At 40.8% G+C, this 17,729-nt stretch overlaps 1 protein-coding gene across 1 annotated transcript in view; it reads right to left on the bottom strand.

Annotated features, from left to right (window-relative positions):
* The window catches only part of kcnh8 (potassium voltage-gated channel, subfamily H (eag-related), member 8), a 41,262-nt gene that overhangs the window by 8,316 nt on the left and 15,217 nt on the right, over positions 1 to 17,729 (bottom strand). The window contains exons 3-11 of the mRNA XM_061759765.1: positions 16,184 to 16,315; positions 13,499 to 13,626; positions 12,166 to 12,403; positions 11,724 to 11,881; positions 9,008 to 9,212; positions 7,293 to 7,502; positions 4,969 to 5,168; positions 2,801 to 3,050; positions 405 to 619 (exon numbers count right to left, since the gene is read on the bottom strand). Coding sequence (XP_061615749.1) covers positions 405 to 619; positions 2,801 to 3,050; positions 4,969 to 5,168; positions 7,293 to 7,502; positions 9,008 to 9,212; positions 11,724 to 11,881; positions 12,166 to 12,403; positions 13,499 to 13,626; positions 16,184 to 16,315 — 1,736 coding nt within the window. The remainder of the gene's footprint in view (positions 1 to 404; positions 620 to 2,800; positions 3,051 to 4,968; positions 5,169 to 7,292; positions 7,503 to 9,007; positions 9,213 to 11,723; positions 11,882 to 12,165; positions 12,404 to 13,498; positions 13,627 to 16,183; positions 16,316 to 17,729) is intronic.

Raw genomic sequence — 17,729 nt, 5'->3', positions numbered from 1 at the left:
ATTAACGTAGAGTTTTTTTTATTTTGCTATATTAAAGCGCTGTGTTAATGTTCAAATACTGGATAATGTTACAGTGACTTACAATAATGTTAAATATACATTTTAGGAATAAAATCTCCTTTTTAGAGGTTCAACTAAACTTAAGCCTACTAAGTTAGTCCTTGATGTTGGTCATGACGGTGCTACTTGGAGAGTTAAGTATTTTTTTAAGGTGGTACTTGATGTAAAAAGTTATTGAAGCACTGGACAATTGGAAAGACGTGAGACGTCACTTCTAATCTAGTTTAAGTTTAAATTACAAAATATGGTTCCTTGCCCCACAAAGGGCTACAAAACAATTTTCAACTAATTTCATAGTGTAAAATCCTACAAAAATGAGTTAAATACAAATATGGATTACTCACATGTGTCTCTTGTCCCTCCCGCAGGTTGTAGGTGAGATCCTGCTGGATGTCCTGCACAAAGTGATGTGAGTATTCCGGGTAGAGGTCCAGCACCTCATACAGACCCTTCAAGTTGATACACTGCAGGTCGCAGTAGGTCAGCGCTTTCACGTCCGCGTTGGTTTTTATCACTCGGTCGTCTAAGGACACGTTTGCCCCGATCAGGTCCCCTTTACCTGCTCGTGAGACATACGGATCATGCATATCAGAATAGGGGAGGCTGTATGAGGTGACATATAAACATTTGTCTCTCACATGCAGTATGTACACCGACAATCCTGTCACTCATACAAAAAAAAACAACAACAACCTCTCATTCAATTGATCTGACCGAGGGAGGGACAGCCAATCAGAATTTGAGATTTACTACGACAGCTTCTGTTCTCAGTTTTGAGCTTCCTTTCACATTCACCATTTTTGATTCTCACATAGACAAAGTTGGACTGAAAATCACTCACTGTCTCACTTGGACAAGAAAGGTCTCACATAGAAATAGAAATATATATATATATATATATATATATATATATATATATATATATATATATATATAGCTTAACATTCAGTCATGCAAAGGTTTATTTCCATGAAAAGATAGGGTCATATCTTCCAATTCAATTATTTTAAAGAATGTGATATCACTTAGCTGTCAAAGTAAAAAAAAAAAAAAAAAAAAAAAAAATCAACAACAAACAAACAAACAAAACAAAACAAGAGTTGCACCTTGTAATGAATAATTCAATTGTATTGTAATCTTAAGGGTGACTGGTTCATCAAACAATGCGCTCTTAATGATGTGCAACTGTCACTATTTCGACATGATTAACATGTTTCATTGTGCCCAGGAGTCACGGAATAAGGCAATAGAACAGTGAAACAGTGTTTATCCAAATGCAATAAAAAGGGTTATTATTTATAGTAATAGTGCGTCAGGTAGTGTTTTCTGCCTGCTGTCTCCAAGAAGACCACCACTGCTTACCTAAAATGATGTTTTTCCTATCCATCTGTTCCCCCCATTTCTTTTCCTTCCTCACTTAATCCTTGTCCTTTACGTAACATAAAACTTCCTCTTACCGGCCGTACGTCGTCTTCTCTAACTTTTACTCTCTTGATGCTTTCCAAGTTCTGTCCTCAATTGACTTTGGTACAACACAATTCAATTATCTTCACTCTGGAGGGACTTGCAGGGAATAAACACGCATGTCATGCATAATAAACAATATTATTATTGATTCAAGGCGAGATGTTGTTTTCTAGCAGATGTTTGCGATTGTAAATACACGTCCAAGGAATTCGGTGGTTTTGGATGATGTTTTAGATTAACTCTGTGAATTGAGATATTTGGTTTAATTACACCGCTTCGCTGTACAAATCCTATATTTTGTATATGATCGTTACTTCTGAGTACAAAACGGCATATTTCTCAAATTCCTGGTAATGAAGCACACTATCAGAGTAAAAAAAATACTAAAAGTGGATGGTGGTTTACAAACTGCAGTTCGTCCTAAAGCAAGTGAGTATTATTTGGAGCAGTCTATTAAAGTGCCACATTTTTCCATGCTCTTCTTTTATTTGAATGCATCGTATAATTTGCTTTTCCTCTCATTAAAACTTCTAAAAATGCTTTGGATAAAAATACACTATCATCATCATTACTTTTCTGTATAAATACACCTTACTTTTAGCAGAATTGCCTCTTTGGCTAAAGTTTTGCGCTCATTAATGAGTGGTTGCCATTTTATTGCTAACTGGTTTGTGTATGTTATCAAAAAGGTGTTTCATCACGTCCTGAGTGAGCATGTACTGTAAACATAACTAGTACACATCAAAGCAAATGGACTAAACACTGATGGATGTGAATGTGAGGGTCTGACTCCAGTGAACTGAACAAATGAAATGATGTGGACAGCACAGATTCGATTGGACATGATTGAAGTACATTGTTTTCAAAAATATTATCCAGCAGGACGCGTGTGGCTAAACCCGTGGGAACGCCTTGATCTTGCACCAGCCCAAATCAGTCGCCAACATAAAAGGAAGTTCATTCTGCAGTGGGCGAAGCGTACATCCTCAAGTAAAAGCATGGCAAAAGTACCACAATGAGCGGATCTTAAATTGGATTTCACAGCCGAAGCGTGTTGAAAAATGACAATTGACTAAATTTCATTTCATGGGAGCTTTCTCTAAACAAAAGGCTCATTTAAAAGGACCCAACTTTATCACAGTGAGGTACTCGGAGCTTCATTATCAAGGCTGCTGCTGCACTTTTCCTTTTAAAAGCCTAATGAAGCCACCGAGGGACGCGTATACCATACATTGCACATGATAGGATATATCTCGTGTATCTAGTATCTTACCAAGAATTGCCAACACCATGCCATCTTTCAGGACCTCCATGCTCCCAGAGCACACAAAGAAGATGGCCTGCAGAGCATCGCCCTCTCGGAGGAGGTACTCTCCGGGAGCGCAGAAGGTGGTCTTGATGTGCAGCGACAGAGAGCGCAGACAGCCCCGGCTGGCGGAGGCGAACAGGGACAGCTCCAGGATCTCCTTGTTAAGGTGCATGGTGATGTCAGAGCGTAGCTCATCCGGGAAGTCCTTTAGCAGCTGGGAAGACCACCGGAAGGAGGGCTTGAAGCTTGGAGTGCATTTCTTTATTTCTGAGCAACCATCTTGTGGTATAACGTTCGTTGTAACTGGAGCATCTCCACATTCTAGCTTACAAAAATGCCAATGTTAATCTTTAATAAACATACAAAAGTGAATGGTGCTTAGAGAAAATATTTATTGAATTAAAGCCAATCATTTATTATTATTATTATTATGTATTTATTTATGTAAAAAAATATTAATTTGGCCATTATATTCTACAATATATTATATATGCATCATTATTTATTATTTATTATAATGTAACTCATTTATACAAAATAAATGATTGGCTTTGAAAGTAGTAATTATAGCATACATTTATATCGCGCCATTCAAGGGACCCAAGGACAATTTTCCCGTACTATATAAGCATCATTCTATATAAGTATTAATATTCACTCTACATTTTAGTGTTACTCTTTCTAAGTAGTAGTAGTAGTAGAAGAAGTAGTATTACTTGATCGAGAGGCTTCTGCCTTGGAGCTCATGAATGAACAACTGCACACTATTTCCACATACAAAAAAAACTCAAATACAATCCCCAAAAATCTCTCAATCTTATATAGATTTTAGAAAATGCTAAACATACAGTATGAGTTGTCTGTCTCCTTCCGTGTCTAAAATCTGGAGCTCGGCACCCAGTAAGACTGATCAATGAGCCATCAGAGCCTGGCCGACTGTAATCAAGAGGCTCATCTTTAATTCATCTGTCTGAGATTCATCAGCATCGCTCCATCTCAGTGTCGCTGCGACATCGTGACAGCTGTCTCGCGCGGCCATTTGCAGCCTGGAGCCAAGTGCTGCTATTCCACTTACTCTTCGGGGCTCGCTCAAGATGGGAACGAGACACTGTTCCTCACAATTCACAGAAACCTCTGCAATGATGCTCCGCCTTGAAGAAAACAATGTTGACTCCACCAATTCAAATGGGACATATTTGTATTTATACATGTTTATGCCTGATTTGATCACTTCTCCTCAATATTTAGCAGAATTAAAACATTTGGAGAATTAGACCCAAACATTGTTCTCAAAAGGGTTAGCTTTTCCCTTTATTTTTAGCTACCTAGATAGATACCAAACATGTACTGTAAGTCACTTATCTCCTTTAATCGCTTCCTGCGGCATTAAGATAACATTCGATTGTCCGATTTGTGTAATATGGTGCAGTGCGTAAGAGTAGAATGGAATTGGTTGTTTCTAAAGACAGAAACAACTGAAAATGAGATAATGCCATCACTGCCATTTCACGCCATTTTTGAAAATAATCCACAAATGCACACGGTTGTGTTCATTTTATAAATTAACAAGTATTTTGCAAAAAAAATCAAATAAAATACAGTGGTACCTCAACCTACGAGAGAGCTAGAGAGAGAGAGAGAGAGAGAGAGAGCTAGAGAGAGAGAGAGAGAGAGAGAGCAGAGAGAGAGAGAGAGAGAGAGAGAGAGAGAGAGCACCAAGGCAGTTTGTAGCACAAATGTACGACATAGAATGTGTGTGACCTTTGGCTTAAATATACTTCATAAAACATGTTTATTTCTTTACATTCTCTTTTAGTATGATTTTTAAGTTTTAATTTCTATTTTATAATACAGTGCTACTTCTTTTATTAAAAATATGTAATCAAAACATTGTGGTGTTTTGTTGGGGAACTGGAACGAATTAGTGGCATTTCCGTTCATTTCAATGGGGAAACTTGATTTAGGATACTAATGATTCAGCAAATTAAAATTCTTATTGTACAAAACAATTTGAAAAAAATACAAAAGTTATACAACTTTATGTTTTTCCCAAATGATGGAACTCATTTCATGACAATGACACCTCCAATCCCCTTTGACCAACCAAAGGAGATGGGACCTCTTGTTTGTACCTCATTACAGTCGATGCCGTTGTTGACTGACCAGGTTGTCTGAAAATACTCCAACATTCGCTGCTTCAGGCTGCGCGGCAGATGATGAACTCGGATGAAGTCCTTGAGGTCTTTGGTCCTGGTATGGTACTGGGACCAGCGGGAGTACATCCTCTGGATTATGGCTGTCACATTGCCAAAGACCAATGCGTGCATCAGAGCTGCAGGAAACAGAAGGGGGAAAATAACGGATGCATTTGGGTGTCAGTTAAGGAAAGTGAGAGAACCCAATGGGGATCAGAAGTATTCCTTTGAAAAGAAAGTGGCGGTGGCTAGTAACTGTGATTTCAGCGGCAGGCCGCGGATTTGGTATTTGGGCCTTCAGTGGGGATTTACCCAACATAATCCAACTCGGAATACCAACACTATCGTCAAAATTACGAGGTTCGCAAAATCTTTACAAGCACCACCTTAAAACATACTTAGTTACATCAGCCAGCACTTCTGATTACGGAGGCTGTTAAATAAATTGTAGAAGTTATCATTTATCAGTCAGTCAGATTTGACTGACAAGGCAGCACATACTCGCTGAAATCTGATTGGACAAAAAAATTGCAACACACACGTACTGGAAGCAGTGCACCAAAGCACCGAAGGGTTTTCTTGACTGACTGGATGTTATCACTACTCGAGGCAAGACTCATTGTTTATCAGTTTGTGCCTCATAACTCGCAAACGTTTCAATTTACATTCCAAACATGTCCAAAAATGTTACAATTGTCGCTGTGCAGCACAGAGTCATTTACTGTAGCGTGTGTTTCTGTAAAATTGAGTGCTGGTGATTTCAGAAGCCTCCAGGCGTTCGTGAACATTTAACATTTTGCAGGAGAGAGGGTGAAATGTCCACGGGGAACAACCCCGCCACGGTTACCTCTCTATACCCCCTAAATGCAAACGCTGGCTCAACGAGCAGAAACTGGATCAGACTGACCTAATTTGAGCTACTTGATTAATGTACCTGCAAAATTAGAGTCAAACTACAGTGCATGCGTAATTGTGCAGATTCAGCATTTGTGATGGAGCTACTTGGATTCTTCATTCACTAATTCAATATCCAAAACATTAGGAACACCTCCAAAATCTCACATTTAAGTGGCAATTTTAAATGATACTTTTAGAGCCGTTTGAAGGTTGGCCGTTCATAGGGCAGGCGACCATATTTGGTCATGTAAGAGGGTGTTTGAAATTGACCTGTCTCACTATAGGAACCATGTCAATAGGCAGCAATAAAGATTTTTAATTGCAAAAACAAAACAATATCAACCTATAAATACATACATTAGAAAACTGTACATATTCTCCATAGTTCAACTATAATGATAATGCAGTAGTATATAAAGTTCAATGTATAAATACCAGATTTTCCATGTTCTTGTGCAACTCCCTATTGTTGAATTTTCTTGTACAGTGGCGCCTTGAAATAGAAGTTCTGTTAAGAATTTGTTCTGTTAAGACGCTCGTATTTGCAATCATCTTTCCCCATTGAAATGCCATTAGTCATTTCCAGCCTGCCCTAAACAACAACAACAACAACAATTTTGGTCTTTTTTTTTTTTAATAAGACATTTGTGCATCATGATTAACTCTTTGCAGCTCCTTCTCGTGTCTAGTCAACCTGGCCACTGGGGACAGTATAACAAAAGAACATGCAGACACAAAAGAAGAGTTTCACAACTACTGTAAGTGACTCAGTAAGCTGCAGTAATAGTAGTCATTTTTTGCAGAGGATAAAGAATATATGCTTGTAAGTATTGTTATTTTGTTTGTCTACATGTGTTGATGCACCGTTAGTGTTTAAGTGGTATAACTCTTCCGCATAAATGCTATTTGTTAGCCTGTCCATGGCGTTTTGCAATGTTTGTTAGCATTAAACTAAGCAGACTTAAGGCAAAGCCATGTGGCTGTTTTTAATACACGTGTAATTCTCTTTGTTTTGTGTCGTTTTACAGCAAACTTCAACTGGGAGTGTTAATAAACAGCTTGAAAACTCTTTTTTGAAGACTTGTTCACTATCTGTCAAACGGCTGCTTGTTGTGAAGTGAGTTGAGTTGCGTTCACTGCAGCATACAGCACTTGTATTTCAAATTTTTGCTCGCAACTCAGAACAAAGAAATTGGGTTACTCATGCAATATCTCAAGGCACCACTGTACGTGCCCTCGAACCGTGACCAATGTTTATTACTGTTTTTGGAATAAACCACAATAATTGTTAAATAAATACCTCTCTGACAGCATCAACCAAAGCTCAGCAAAGGCAATCTTTTTAGATCGTGTCTTTTGCATACCTCCTATAAGCATGACGCAAATGGAAAAGATCTTCTCAACGTCAGTGTTGGCCGACACGTTGCCGAAGCCTACGCTGGTGAGGCTGCTGAGCGTGAAATAGAGAGATGCGACGTAGACGCTGCGGATGGGGGGGCCGCTGGTGGCGTTGTTCACGCTGCCGACGGGGTAGTACGGCGACTCCAGACGCTTTGCCAGCTCGTGCAGCCATCCTGGTTATATTACATAGTGATGGGTACAAAGAAAGCAGACACATTCATATTTATATTTCCAATTAGGGCATCTTTATAAAGGGTCGTTGGCAGTGGCATCGTTAGGCCTATTTTAGGGGGGCTTCAGGATTAGTTTATTAGTCGTGCCATCGGAGAAGCTTCGGCTTTTGTCACCGGGAAGAATGTGTGCCGTCATGGTGAAATATATTTTACAAGTTCAAACTAGTGTTGTACTTTATAGGAGATCTAGTCTGTCTGCAATGACCAGTACCTGACAGAGATTAATGTGGGCTCACTATTTGTCAAGAAGTAGGTCTCCCCTGCTTTTCTTAAGTAAGCTGATTGTAAACTGCTACCTTCCCTGCTAGGAATACCATGCTGTTTAGTCACAGCATGTAGTTAGACAATAATACCGACTTTGGTTTTTTTCACAATTTTCTGCTGTATTGTCGGACTAGTCACATCCCAAATTGTTTAAGTGATTAAACGGGACTTTCCAATATTTTACCACACACAGCATGCTCAGATGGTCAGTATGAAAGTCAGTATAAAGCCAAAAGCAGCAGGCTCTTCACATCGTGGTAAGCAAAAAAGCTCCGTCATTGCTACATCTAGAACAACGGATTCAACAGAAGCATATCCGATAATTGGAAGCAGAACAAATGCCTGGTCAAGTCAGAGTGGAGACACGCAGCTGATCCCCGGAGAGTCCGCTGCAGACACTGATGAATGGTAATTGGATGGAAGCCCCTCACCGCTGCCTAACGTCAGCACAGGTTCGCCATAAAAATGCATAATTATGAGACAACACATTAATTCTACCTCCTGTATTTTATGACACTGAGATGCAGTAATTGGTCAAACGGAAACGGCGTCGTTGTCATGGGCCAGTCAATGCTGATCCGGAACTGCTTGTGAGGACAGCAGGAAGAAGTATTTGCGAACGGCGCACCTCATCGATACTGACCAGAGATCAACTCAGGGGGTCTCATTATATGAGGGACCTGCGTACTGAGGGGAAAGCCTCATTAATTACCAGAGGAATCATACCACTGTCTCACTTTTACCCCACAATCGCCTGTCTACACAAAAACGGGTGAAGATTCATCATCATCTAAATGTAGATGCTAAAATGCACCATTAACTGCACATATTTAAGGTTTACTACCTTACACGTGCTCATAATAATATGGCGTGTCCAACCAAAATCGTTGCGATTATATTTTTAGCACTGTACTTCAAATGCAATCCGTGAAGAGAAAAACACACTGAGAAATTACACCAATGCAATTGATGTTTTTGTGGAGCCCTGGCTATCAAGTGACAGCTGAGATGAATCTGAAATGAAAGCAAAATGTTGTTAGGAGTCTCCTAACAACATTCTCCTTTTAGTGCATCATTTTGACTTTTGAAGAGTAATATTGACTCAGGTTACTGGAAAATAACCCACTTCAAAGCAAAATATCACATTTCTTTCTCCAAATTCCTCATTTAACATTGCTCACCAATATCCCAGTTGGAGGCGTTGGCCTCCATTTCCATTTTACCGATGATGTACCAGATGCAGGCCATCCAGTGGGCCAGCAAGGCGAACATGGACATGAGCAGTGTCAGAACCACGGTGCTGTGCTGCGAGTAGCGGTCCATTTTCTGGAGGAGGCGAAGCAAACGCAGCAGGCGCACCGTTTTCAACAAGTGCACCACAGACACCTGGTGAAAAAAGATAAATGACGTGAGATCAAGTCGCACATTTGGCAGATGCAGTTGTTGAGATGTTACGTTTCCCATTTACACCTTTCGCTCGGATGAAATACAAAAGTCATCTAGAGTATTTCGCAGCTGCTCCTCATGCAACTCAGCTATTATTTAGCGGGATGTAGGACAAGGATGATGGGTAACCTTGCGTTGAGGACGTACCGTATGTTCCATGTATATTTGTGTGTGCATACGGGAGCCCGACTGGGGAATGAGTGTGAGAAAGTGGGACATAAATGCTATAGACGATGTATATACCCGTATAATGTTGCAACTGGGGGGAGTAAAGAAGGAAGAGAGGGCAGATGTGCCTGCGTGAGTGAGTGTGTAATGGAGAGAAATACATGGTGATCGCGTTTGAACAATATTAGGAAGAAAAATGTGTGGTCACTTCTTATCAGAGTTGCCCCTACGTGCATTGCTTCCCCCCGCCCCCAACACACACTTTCGCTGTGCAGGACGAGGGGTAATGAAGCCTCCTACCAAGCCTTAGGGAGCAGCTTCATCTTCTCACCACCATCTATCACCACCCTGCATCCCTCCTATGGTGAGATCACTTTCCCCTCTCCTCCACGAGTAAACATACATACGTTCTGGCTTCCTCTTTCGTCTCTTCCCTCGTCCATCTCGCCCTTGTCACCGCTTTCCATTGCCTCTCAAATCTACTATTGCAACTTGATTGCTCACCTTTTCTTGGTGGTATTTGTACACGAGAATATAATGTTAACAACAACACTCATTTATTTTCCACCTGTCAGCAGCAATGCTTTTTCCCCAGCAACTTACAACACGACCAGTTTATTTTCAGTTCTTTTACAGATCCCGCACTATATGCAAATATATTATCATCATCAACATCAGTTGAGGCATCCAGGTCCAGTTTTCATTATACGGTATTAAGCACCAATCGATGTTAGTCATGGTGCTTCGCGTTTCATTATTTGTATTCAAGCTTTTGTGTCATATACAGTAAAAACAACATGTGCAGCTGAAATAATGAGATGGAAGGGAACAGATTCAGTATATGAAACCAACATTTCAGCAATTACAGGCCATTTCTAGTTTCTGGTCTCCTTTGCGGCAGAAGGCCTCAGGCCCAGTGGCCCTAAACCTAAATTGTGATCTACTGGGAACGTGTGGTATTTCCATTAATAGAGTCTGGAACCAAACAAGAACCTTTGCCTAGGGGCAGCATGTCAATGTGCCCACTATTAAAGCTATATTTAGTCTTTGCTTGGGAGGTGTGCATGCTGACACACATTGCCACATTTATAATGACATCCACCAATAATTGGGACCTGACTTTTTTGTTGAACAACATTAATGGTGCATATACATATACGGTATCATAAACAGGGCTCTATTTTAATAGACTAGAACTGCGGGGGCAGTATTATACTGTCATGCAGATACAAACGAAGAAGACTTTAACAACTAAAGTAAGTGACTCAGTAACTGCAGTTATATTGGTAATTTTTCCACAGAGGATAAAGAATATATGCCTGTGAGTATTGTTGTTTGTCTACGTGTGCTATTCCACCATTTGTCTTCAAATATCTGTTGCTTAAAGGGTTATAGCACCGCGACACCAATGATTTGCTAGCATACTATGGTGTTTTGCATTGTTTGTTTGTATCAAGATAGGGGACTTTAAGGCAAAGGCATGTGGTTGTTTTCAATACACAACTTGTAATTCTCTTTGTTTTATGTTTAGTTTGACAGCATATTTCTACTGGGAGTGGCATTAAAGCTTCTTTTTTTTTTTGAAGAAGAAGAAGAAGAATTGTTCTCTGTCTGCCAAACTGCTGCTTGTTGCGAAGTGAGTCGAGTTGAGCTCACTGCCATCAGACCTCAAATTAAGTGTGAATAAGTGCTGAAGCTGTTTTTACATCCGATCATTAAAACATGTGTGACTAAGATGGCTATATAGTGAACCTGAAGACTCAGAGGATCCTGTAAGTGAAAGCAAACGGCATCGTAAAGCAAAGTATCAGTCGGCGAGGGTCAAGTCATGCAGCTCCACCTAATTGCTCCTCCACTGGGCTTCCCCTTGCACTGTGCTCTCCTTAAGGGCGTCTTGCGTTTGAGTCAAGCCGTGCAGAAAATGTTTTAATGATGCAATAAAATACAATTGAAAGCATCTGTATGTGCAATCGATAGACAGAATCAAAGAGGCAGCAGAGCAGCAATGGGAACGATTGCTGTGGCGGAATGTCAGATGTGCTTTCCAATCCACACGCATGTTGACAGGATTAGTGAGGGTCTCTGTTCAACACAACCTCAATCAACAGGCTTTGGCATACTCTACTGATCTGTGGGTGTCTTAAAAACTGGTAAACATTCATTCTGTTATATATTTTGTAAATATTGTTATAGGCTAATTTTCTAGTTGATCATTGAAGGTTGTTTATGTTCTATTTTATTGTAAGCCATGGGGGTTGAGCAAAAGAGCCATAGGCTACTCACCACGCTGACTTTGAAGGCATAGAGCAGGTCAAAGGGCAAGGCGGCCACCAGGTCGATGATGAACCAGGTGGTCAGGTAGTGAAAGCAAATCTGCCGAGCGTCAAAGATCACTTGGCCTGACTTGCTGACGTAGGTGGTGCGGAAATTGAAAACAATATCTGGGGGGAAATACAGCATACATTGATTGAATTGACAACAGCCATACTAAGAAAGTGCCGACCTCAGCTAAACAGTTAAACACACCTGTGTAATCAATGAGTGACCAAACGTTTTTGCACCATGAGGACAAACAGGGATTCCTTTTAAATGTTCATTCATCAATGTGTAGATTCTCATCAATATGTTAGGAAACCATCCACATACCAACGAGTAAAGTCTCAAAGCCACACTAATGAAAACCTGAGCTCCCTGGTGGAGGTCAATAAACTCAGGCCCAACTCACCCAGGATAAAGAGAATCTCCACGGCGATGTCACTGACGGTCGTGCTGCGAGTGAGGTCGTCGTCGTCGCCGATGAAGCACACGTTGTACGGCACGGTCACGGCCACGTAGAACGTGGCGAGCAGGATCAACCAGTCCCAGCCGGCTTTGCACGTGCTGTAATGCAGGAGGATGAATTTGGACGTTTTGGCGTCTGCTACCTTGTACTCTGGCAGGGCGGGAGGGTCGCCAAATACATTCTGGATAGGACACATAAGAACATTTAAAAATAAAAACACCTGAAAAATTACAATCGCAATTTCTGCTGCTATGTTTTAAATTATTATAATAATGATAATAAGCCACCACTTCCAGCACGTATGCATCATACTAATTTCCAATAGGGGTACCCTGGTACCCTAACTAAGGCTTTATAAATGGTTTGGAAATCAGGTATTAACCCATTATTATGATACAACTCACATTCAACACATTCATTTGACCTGATTGGAACCTGATCATTTTGATAAAAAAATGATTGACATAAATTAGTGTACCCCTGTTTATGTTCCATATGTTCCAGACCCAACCATAACAAGTCAAAATCTGTAATCTCGAGAAACTTCTTTATATATATATTTAAAAACAATTTAACTTATCAAACACGCTTTTTCAACTTTCGCTTAGCACCTCTTCTCACTCTCTCGCTTATACTGTTCTCCAAATGAGAAACAAAGTGTGCTTGCTTCAAGCTGTTTACTGGATTTGTCATTCCCAGTTCACGTTTACTGACACATACAACAAAAGAGAATAAAACATTGTATATTTAAACACCAAAATGTTCACCCAAACCATCTAATTTCATATAAAATAGTTTAAAGCTAACATATAATTTGAAACTCCATAGACAGGCTAACAGAAATGAGCAATTAGCATCATGGTAATTAAACAAACAACTGCTACTTTTAACACACAGATAATTTTTTTTCACATACCATCAGAGCATACAACAATACTCACAGGCATATATTCTCTCTTCTCCGTGGGAAGGACTTTTACTTGCTCATTGCTCAGCATTGCTTGCTCAGCACAACACGGGACTAAAGGCGCACAACTCTTAACTCTAAATTCGGACTTGCCTGTATACTCAAATAAGCCATAAGAAAGATTGCTTAAGAAATCTGTGATATAGCGTAGGAGCAGACGAGGAATCACAATTTGGTGGGGGTTATTAAAAAGTATCTGCTGTTCACATCAGGTTTCGACCTTCCACTTTTTGCTTCAAACACCCTCAAATAGATGGCTTTTTATTACGTCTCCATCTGTCTGGGGGTCTGAAGTGTGTGAAGATGTACCTTGTTGAGCTTAATTTTGCTCTTCTCTCTGCTGTGGAGGTGCCCAGAGACGTGGTACAGCACGGTGCTGCTCCGCATACGAGCAGAGCTGAGAGGAGAGCCTGTTTTGATCCTGCCACGCCGCCGCTCTGTGAACACAAATTCAACTTTTGTAAAATTTGTGCACTTCATTACTGGCTTCATTACATCTTGATGATTCCTTTTAGCATGGAGCAAGCATGCAGAGCACATGACAACAAAATGAGTGCTAACTCCACTCAATGTGAGTGATGTTAAGACAAAAATTGCATCCAGATGAAATTGGTAATATCGTTGAATCTTGAAAATAGTTCTGGGACAACAGTGGTGTGGTAGGATAGTTAGTACTGTTGGCTAGCTTTATGGATAGTTTTTAAACAGAATTCAAGGAAACATTTTGGTACACTTTCACAGGGGCATCATAAAATGATACTCTGGCTCGCGGGCCCTGAGTTTGACACCTGCTTTGAAGCATTAAAATGTAAACATCCATGTGTCTTTCCCGACCAAACACTTAGCTTAATACGAGCTATTGCATTTTTTGTACTGGCCCAATATCTTTGTTTCTTGTTTTGAATTCAGTCAGATTACGCTACCCAAGGTATTGATTGATGAACGCGTTCTCCAACAGGGCAGGGCAATGTTCGGCAGAGGCAGTTAAGTCAACTATGATAGATTTGTTATGGTAAATTGCTGCTGCGGAACTGCTTTCATGTGTACTTGTACAGTATGTGTGTGTAATAGTCGTACGTGAGATGGATAGTTGAGAGTGACGTGTTGAGAGTGGAACTTGGATAGGCAGTGTTATTGCTGGCGTGCTCTGAACCTACTGGAATGGGTTAAGTCCAGATTGGCTTGAGCGCAGATAAAGGCAATAAAAAAGAGGAAGAACTGAAGTGCTAACTGCTTTGGAGTGTCCTTTGGAAAGCGTGTGCATTTTCTGGTGTGTCATTGAGTGCCGACAGACTCCAGATGAGGGGAACAGACAGGGCCCATCCATAAAGAGGCACCGCCACGGCAGGAGAGCGGAGAAGGAGAAATGCTTTATTTTTAGACCTAATGAATATCGCTTTGCTGTTGGAACCATTCTTGTGGGGGAGGTGGGGGTCCAGAGGTGTTGTGGAAACAAAGCTGGAGAACGGAAGCATATGGATATGTAATAGAGGCTAGTGTGGATGAACGATGTAAGAAAAGCAACATTAGGCTAGAAATAGAAATGAGGGAGTTCATAGTGATTCCCAACCAGTGTGCCTTGGCACATTACTATGCTATGAGTGATCATTAGGAGTGCCGTGGGAAATTATCCAATTTCACCTTATTGGTCTGAAAACTATTGTTTACTACAAATAATGTGTCTTCTGTATGTCCCAATGATTCCCAAAGTGTAGTGGCAGTAGTGTGCGAAAGAATCACTGCCTAAGAAGAAGAAGAAGAAGAAGAAGAAGAAGAAGAATCATCTTTTATTGTCATGAACATGCATGCATGCACACGAAATTTGTTCTCTGCATTTAACCCATCACAGTGAACACATACACGTTAGTGGAACACACTGGAGCGGCCGGGGAGCATTTCGGGGTATCAGTGTCTTGCTCAAGGACACCACAGCCTTGAGTCCGGGCGATGTTGGCAGTTGGGTACAGTTCGGTTGTATTGAACTTTTAAGTTCAATCCATTTGCATCAAATCATTCAATGGGATGATTACTCGTGTTGATACAGCTGCTGTTGTGCCCATTGGTCTCTCATCCCTTTCCCGGATGCTCAACCCCTCTAATTCTGTTTTCGCTTTCTATCTACCCTTTGTTGCGCTACTCTGTCTCCCCATCTCAAATCAACCAGTCGAGGCAGACGGTCTACTGTATTTCACGTTGGTCATAGTAGTGGTAAGTGGAGAGTCGAAGTTGAAAAAAAATTTACAATAATTGACCATGCAAAAAATATATTAAAGACATGTTTATCATTAGGGTTGTAGTTTGAATCACTGCAAACTATCACTAGAATATAGTTTTTAAATATACAAACGTAGAAGCATGATGCAGCAGATGGGGAAATCAACTTTCTATTACTTTCCAATTTAACAGGTAAAAGTCCCTGCTACATTTCCACATCATAGGCAGACATCAAAATGCAAATGATCCTTACTGTGCATATTCTAATTTCAGCAAGCTTGTCATACACCGAGTTATTACAGTGGGGTGTTTGTCTCTGTCTGTAGACGCATGCTGTATCAGCCACTTTCATTTTAGGTTGAAAAGCTTTTCATTATGTGAGCAAAAATAACTTTGGGTTGATGCTTCCTGTTCTGTCTTCTCTACGGTAATGAGCGCAATTAGGTAGATGCAGGCGAGGAGCACACAGACACACACATGCGGGCACACATACACAATGACCTCATTTCTAAATAAATAGCTCAATCAATGTCATTCATGTAATCTTTTCTATATGAAAAGTGACTTTAGCCAAAAATGTCAATTCCTTCAAAATGTTCAAGGGTAACAGGTGGAAAGGTTCTAGCGACAAAAATGATGACATTGCATGTGTTTTTCCTTCAAGAAAAAGTTCTTGGGTAGGGAAGCGAGAACCTGTATAAGGATGTTTCCTTATCTGGTGTCTTGACCCTTTGAATCCCTTCAGCATTGGGGAAAGAACCCCTCCATGCATTCACTGACCTTCCTTTTTGTCCTCCTGAATGGCTTTGGCTTTAATGTCAGTGATGTCCTTAAATGAAGCCAGAAAGAGCACCACGTCTCCCTTCTCATTCTTAATTGGTACAATGTCCAACAGGCACCAGAAGAGCACAGCTGAAATGGGAAAACACTCTTATTAACACAGACCATCTTTTAGTCAGAGTGGTTTTATGGTCTGTGAGTGTGTGTGTGTTTAGCAGTGTAGTGCAACAATGTACTGTACCACAGACTGCCTGACTAAACCCATTTACAGTTGGGTCCCCTTTGGGAGAAACACAGCCTTTATATAGACCCAAGCCATGTTTCTCAAGGTGAACCAAGCACCTAGGTCCCATCTCTTGCTAAATAGATTGCTTTTAGAGGAAAGCCAGGTCAGCATCTGTAGGTTTGTGTGTTTCCGCACCAGTGATTTTTGTGTTCACTCTCGAATTTGCACAGAAAATATCATTCTCAGGACTTTGCCACTAAACTTGAAATGAATGGAAATGCCATTAATTCATTCCAGTCTCTCCCCAAAAAGTCCCCAAAAATGTGTAAAGTGTTTTTAAGAAGAAAAATAGCACTCTACAATAGTATACTTTATAAAAACATATAGTAGCTAATGACATAATACAGAAATACTGATGTATGTGGAAACGATCACAAGGTACTTATCTGTAAGCTGCAATAATATTAGTTGTTCTTCACAGAGGATAAAGATATATGCCAGTGACTATTGTGATATTATCTGTTTACATGTGTTGCTGTATGGTTTGTGTTCCAATATCCGTTGCTTAAAGGGTTATAAACATGATCTATGTTCCTACCCTCACCTCACCTCACGAGTTGTGGGTCGTGACCGAAAGAACAAGATCCCGGATAAAAGCACCCTTCCTCCGCAGGGTGAGAGATAGAGATAGGGTGAGAAGCTCGGTCATCCGGGAGGATCTCGGAGTAGAGCCGCTACTCCTCCACATCGAGAGGAGTCGGATGAGGTGGCTAGGGCATCTGATTCGGATGCCTCCCGGACGCCTCCCCGGTGAGGTGTTCCGGGCACGTCCCACCGAGAGGAGACCCCGGGGACGACCCAGGACACGCTGGAGAGACTACGTCCTTCGGCTGGCCTGGGAACGCCTCGGGATCCCCCCGGAAGAGCTGGATGAAGTGGCTGGGGAGAGGGAAGTCTGGGCGTCCCTACTAAAGCTACTGCCCCCGCGACCCGACCATGGCTAAGCGGTAGAAAATGGATGGATGGATGGATAAAGTATGCCAGTGTACAGTATTTAAATATAGTATATTATTACGTTTTGTATTATAGGTTTTGGACAAAAGACTAGAGGTTCATAATATAGAAGAGAACATGAATTTTCCAGCTTTCCTGATATGACACTATGAATGATGTGGACATAATATGGAAAGCCAATCCAAATGTAAGTTTTTGTCCCAAAAGTATTTGTTGTTGTAAAGAAAAAAAACCAACTTAAATTCTTTTCTTTTTGTGGTTTTCAGACATGAGTCAGTGACGACGTCATGGTTCACTCGCTTGACT

The sequence above is a fragment of the Phyllopteryx taeniolatus genome, chromosome 21, assembly GCF_024500385.1.
Source record: "Phyllopteryx taeniolatus isolate TA_2022b chromosome 21, UOR_Ptae_1.2, whole genome shotgun sequence".
Classification (NCBI taxonomy): Eukaryota; Metazoa; Chordata; class Actinopteri; order Syngnathiformes; family Syngnathidae; genus Phyllopteryx; species Phyllopteryx taeniolatus.
This window is presented reverse-complemented; position numbering and strand designations above follow the sequence as displayed.